This window comes from Ciona intestinalis, unplaced genomic scaffold, assembly GCF_000224145.3.
Source record: "Ciona intestinalis unplaced genomic scaffold, KH HT001152.1, whole genome shotgun sequence".
Classification (NCBI taxonomy): Eukaryota; Metazoa; Chordata; class Ascidiacea; order Phlebobranchia; family Cionidae; genus Ciona; species Ciona intestinalis.
In genome coordinates this window covers 1-5,427 of record NW_004191473.1, presented here as the reverse complement: position 1 = coordinate 5,427, position 5,427 = coordinate 1, and the positions used below count along the sequence as shown (strand labels likewise).

At 36.7% G+C, this 5,427-nt stretch overlaps 2 protein-coding genes across 2 annotated transcripts in view; both read right to left on the bottom strand.

The window, feature by feature from the left end:
- Positions 1-3,184, bottom strand: part of LOC100177845 (acetyl-CoA acetyltransferase, mitochondrial-like) — a 19,098-nt gene extending 15,914 nt beyond the window's left edge. The window contains exon 1 of the mRNA XM_002128669.3: positions 2,736-3,184. Coding sequence (XP_002128705.1) covers positions 2,736-3,018 — 283 coding nt within the window. The 5' untranslated portion in view covers positions 3,019-3,184. The remainder of the gene's footprint in view (positions 1-2,735) is intronic.
- A 401-nt stretch (positions 3,185-3,585) lies between these two features.
- LOC113475688 (WD repeat-containing protein 88-like) lies at positions 3,586-4,701 on the bottom strand. Its single transcript, XM_026840227.1, has one exon. The coding sequence runs from the start codon at positions 4,699-4,701 to the stop codon at positions 3,586-3,588; it is 1,116 nt and encodes a 371-aa protein (XP_026696028.1).
- Positions 4,702-5,427: the final 726 nt, after the last annotated feature.

The window sequence follows — 5,427 nt, the reverse complement described above, 5'->3', positions numbered from 1 at the left end:
AATATTAGAGCGAGGAGCGACGCTATCGGTAAATTGGAACCAACGCAAATTGTAGAATGATATTACAAAGTAAAGTATCTTCAGAAGCCAAAAAACATCGTTCGTTGGCACCGCACGAGAACCAGAGTTTCAGTACGGCACTTTTCACGAGAATAAATTCACAACGATTGCTTCGTTTGTTAGGTGTAGAATGTATGCTACCGCATGCGTCTTCCTTTATTTCCTACGCCCGCGCAGAGCGTAAAAATGTGACGCTCATACACGATGTTTCGATCTCGTGGTTCGTTGGGCAGTGGGCATTCCTCCCGATTGTTACGTAATGAAACGTCATAGTTAATAGTTATGTTGCAATAAGACATGTGACGTAACAATTAAGCGCAAAATGTCAAATTGCAGCACGGCAATGTTTGTTACTCAAGCGAATTCGTTAGCTGATTATTACGAACACGCGACGAACATAAAACATTAGATCGCAGCTTTAACAACGGTTTCTATCGCACAGGCGCCCGCACTAGACTGTGGTGTCGTGGTGATAGTCAGTAATATGCTTCATAACAAGATTTGGTAGCTTTGGTGACAGACCAGACGCACGTAAAACAATATACGTCCGGATTTTCAATAAAATTAAACGATCACCGTCCGGATTTACAGCTTTTACAATCCTGGAAAAATGTAGCATTTTTTAAGTAAAGTGGTTTAATAAAGAGTGAAAAGCTTCTACACCACTTATTTGCTTAGCTAGTGACACATTTTTTACTGATTTCATAAAATGCTTTATATGCATTATCTCTTCCAATTACTGTAGGTACATCAGACTCCAACAGTATTCCAGTAGTAAATCCAAACTTCTTTCAATAACAGTTCGGTTTAAAATGTTTACCACACATAACACTGTTTCTTGAAAGGCTGCTTGTACAATTGCGCAAACTTACCCACTGCTTATTGGGCTTTTCTGAAATTAAGTATTTTCATTTTATCTTTGTAGCTATTTGAACACCTTCTAACGACGCAACAGTTCTAGTCCGGCAGAATTGAACAAAAAGAATTGAACAAAAAAACCATGTAATTTGCTACACCTATTGAACTGGACATGCTGATTATTTTAAATCTCAGACCGATCTCAAAATCTTGTTTCCTGATGATGACGTCATCAAAAATTCACAAATCAAGAAATTTTTGCACTTTTGTTATTGAGGTTGAATGCATTTTATTACGTGGCGCTGTTGTTAACTGTTTATAATTACATTTGAAAATTGTTTCTGTCGTTTGATTGTTGGTCCACAGCAGGCTCACACTCGAAGGCGTTCGCCCAGTCCGGTACAGCCCCACACCCCGTTTCATGGCACAGCCCGACCGACCCAGACCCTCTAGAGCCAATCCTTTTTCCGAAGTTACAGATAGTATGCCTACTTCTCTTACTTACATTGTTTTATCGATCAGAGGCTGCTCACCTTGACTTCACTTCTTACCAAAAAAAGAGAACTCTTCCCGGGATCATTGAGTTAGCTTGCGTTACCACACTAAGGCGCGAACCGCCGGGGCAACTGCTGTTCACATGGAACCTTTCTCAACTTCGACCTTCAAAGCTTCCATTTGAATATTTGCTTCTACCACCATAATAAGCATTAACGGCCGCTGCTCAACCTGGGCTCGTGCCCTATGCTTCGACGCCCACCACCGTGGCACTCCTACTCGCCACGGTCTATTGGCGGCGCCTGTACTACCTCAACGGCCGGTTATAGGCTTGACGCTCCAGCGTCATCTATTTTCAGGGCTGATTGATTCGACAGGTAAGTTGTTACGCTACTGTCCTCCGCCAGTGTTTCCTCTGACTTTAACCTCCTCAAGCATATAGTTCACCATCTTTCGGGTCTTACTGCACGCTTTCGTTCAACCTCGCCAACATGAAAAAGATTGACTGGTCAAGCACCGGCATTCACTTTCATTTCGCCTTTCGGGGTTCGTATAGCCCTGCATCTCGCGCACATGTTAGACTCCTTGGTCCGTGTTACAAAATGCTTTGGGAGGTAGCTGACTTTAGCCGCGGACCCGCAGCGTTTTATTTATTATTCTAATGCATTATTATGACGTCGGCATTACATCACATTAGATTGGTTCCGTTGATTTGTATATAGTAGAGTGGGGGAAAACAGAACACCTTTACATACTATCCAAATATCGTGATCATGTTATGTACAAATAAAAACGGCCTCCGGGAGTTGTGATAATAAAGTTTTTAAAGCTAAAACTAGCAAAAACTGTGCTATGATGTCATTATGTTGTCATATATAATATTCGAGATTTCGGAAAGGGTCCGAGTTTCAAAATGTTTAACGTATTATGTTCTACAAGAGTACCAATTTTAAAGCTTTTACCTCAAATTCTACAATTATTTCACCATTAGGCTGTACTATTCGGCATCTTTGAAATAAGGCGATTCTCGCATGTAAATGTAAACAAAGACTTTTCTCGCTTTGCAAATTATTTAATTAATGAAGTTAATTATTCAACTACATACATTATATTTGTGTTTAATATAGTTAAACCTTTTACTTTAGGCTGTTTGACCGATTCATATGCACTTTGAGTACCTTATATTAACCCCCCCCCCCCCTTCTCTATTTGCCCAGGTGGTGCCCACCTTTTTTTAGCAAGCCAAGCTTTAGATTCAACACTATTAGCTAGAGAAAGCTACAAATCCACAAAGATAGCTTATGTTCTAAAATTGTACTAACCAAGAGCAGCTTGTCGAGCAGGAGCCTGCCCTAATGCAGCTTGTATGACATTTCCCATGTAGACTTCTTGGACATCCTTCACTGATATACCTGCTTTCTTCACAGCTGATGCAATTGCAACTGATCCAAGTTGAGTTGCTGATAATGGTGATAGAGAGCTTTGAAACGAGCCTACAGGTGTACGAGATGCACTGACAATGACAACTTCGTTTAGCATTGTAGATGATAACCTGATGATTGCGTGTTTGACTTTTTTTGCAGGATTAAATGTTCGCCTCAACATGATAGTAAATTATACACAATTGTAAAGATTTCTGAAAATTAGAAAAAATATGTCAACAAGAAGTGTCTACCACACTTAATCGGTGGCAAAATATTCATATTATACCACAAAAAAATATACAAAACTCCTAATTTAAAAAGAGTATAGCAAACAAAAAATAACTGTAATAAGAAAACTATATATAGAGAGAGAGAGAGAATATAGATATATATATATATATATACATACATTTCCGTATTGGTATTCAACATAACATGCTATGACTACAAATACATAAAGTGATGAAGAGTACAGTGTAGATATACAAACTAAATAAACAGTGTTTTTAGTTTGCTTTTAAAATTGGCACATATTTAAAACCAAAAGTACACAAGTTGAAAAAAATATTTTTCACAGGAAAAGGTAGGAAACATGAAGACAGATGTTATTAACTTAATATGTACACATAAAATGTTATCAACTTGTTATATACACATAAATGTACTTAATTAAAACAAACTATGCTATTTTTTTGTTGCAGTAGAATTCACAGTAGACCTATATAGGCTATATATATTATATATTATTTTACAAACAAGGCAGTTTATAACGTTTTGGATCAGCAAGACGGCAAAATACACAAATACTAAGGTCTTGTGGGTCCTCCAGCATAGCAATAGAAAATGGTTTGCTGCATTTTTCACATACCACAATTTTCAAACCCATTGTCTTTCTATGTTCAAGTACAGCAGGTATTTGGTCTGCAGCTTGAATATTCCATACGCGGACTGTTCTGTCTTGGGAACTAGATAAAACCCAATTCCTATCAGCACTGCAATCCACACCTGTAACCCAACCATCATGTCCCTTTAGCACAATCTTCTTGCTTTTTACTGACATATCCCACACCACAATTGCATCATCGCATCCACCAGAAATAAGGTATTGAGCATCAGAGGAAAAAACACAACTTGTGATGGAACCCTCGTGACCCTTTAAAAGATTAGTTGCACCTTCCAATCGATACATACCAGTAGAAATATCCCACAGTTGAAGTGTTTTATCCCATGAGCTTGTGCAAAGGTAACGTTCATTGGTGGAAAAACAACAATTTGATATCAAATTTTTATGACCAATAAGGCTTATTGTTGTCTTTTTAGATACTAAATCCCAAATTTTAGTAGTCATGCTCATGCCTGTGCTAGCTATTCTTTGGTCATTTGGAGAAAAACAGCAAGAAGTTGGTGTACTACTGTGAAGATCTAATAAATTCGCAACCAATAATCCAGATCTCATATCCCACAGCTTGACCGAGTTATCCAAATCTGAAGATGCAACCACCAAATTTTCATTACTGGAAATATCACAAGACGTAACTATTCCTTCTCCTTTTACACTCCATATTACATCAGATGTTTCGGGGTCAGTAAGACATACTGATTTATCCCATGATGACGATAGCAATTTTGATACGCGTAATTTTGCCTTAGTAACCGGAAGAGAATGAACACGTATATTCTGGATTGTAGCACCTAGCTCTGTGTTCCACAAACGAACAGAACCATCTCGAGAAGCAGTTACAATTTTTGAATCATTAATACAGAAATGACAGCTTGTTACTCCATCGTTGTGTCCTCGAAGAACTCGAAAAGGAATTTGGGAAAGGTTTTCATTTTCCCAATTTCCAGTTGAGACTACAGCCATTTTTTCTTAAAACAACCTGTTTCACTAACCAAGTTGATCCGAGAATGAAGATATTTTATCGGCCATTTTTGATAACCAAAGTGATTCATGAAGGTAATACTGCCGCTGGGGACCAGTGAAAATTTTGGTCTTAAAATGTTTCTTAGGTCTCCTTAATACTCGCTGTATAATTTTTTTTAAAAAAAACTTGGGCGTTCGTATCGAAAATGAACTTTGAAAATGCGCGAAATCGTGCTGCGTCACCGTATTTTCCACACGAGCCGTCAAAGGTTAGATTATTGAGCACGTTATTGAGCATGTTAGTGGACATATAGATCGTTTTTTCGGAAGACTTTTTTCCGCATTTTTCTCAATTCTTAATTCTAGCATTTTTCCTTTGATCTCTTGATAGAAATTAAATCATAAAATAAATTTATATATTTTAGATTAAATTTTCAGATTTAAAACCGCGCATAATAAGCGAATAATTAAAATAAATATACAGTTCTAATTTATTTATTTTTTGAATTCTTTGGGAAACATGAAAAATATGATTTTTTTGTTTTTGTTGCATAAAAAAAGTAATTGAACTGTTTTAAACATAATTTTATATAAATTTTTTCCGCAAAAAAATGTTTTAAAAACTAATGTTAAATTTTTTTTTAAATAAAGAAAACTTATTTTCTATTGTTTAAAACGAATAAATGTACAGTTTCAATTAAAACATGTTTTTTAATACCATTGGAA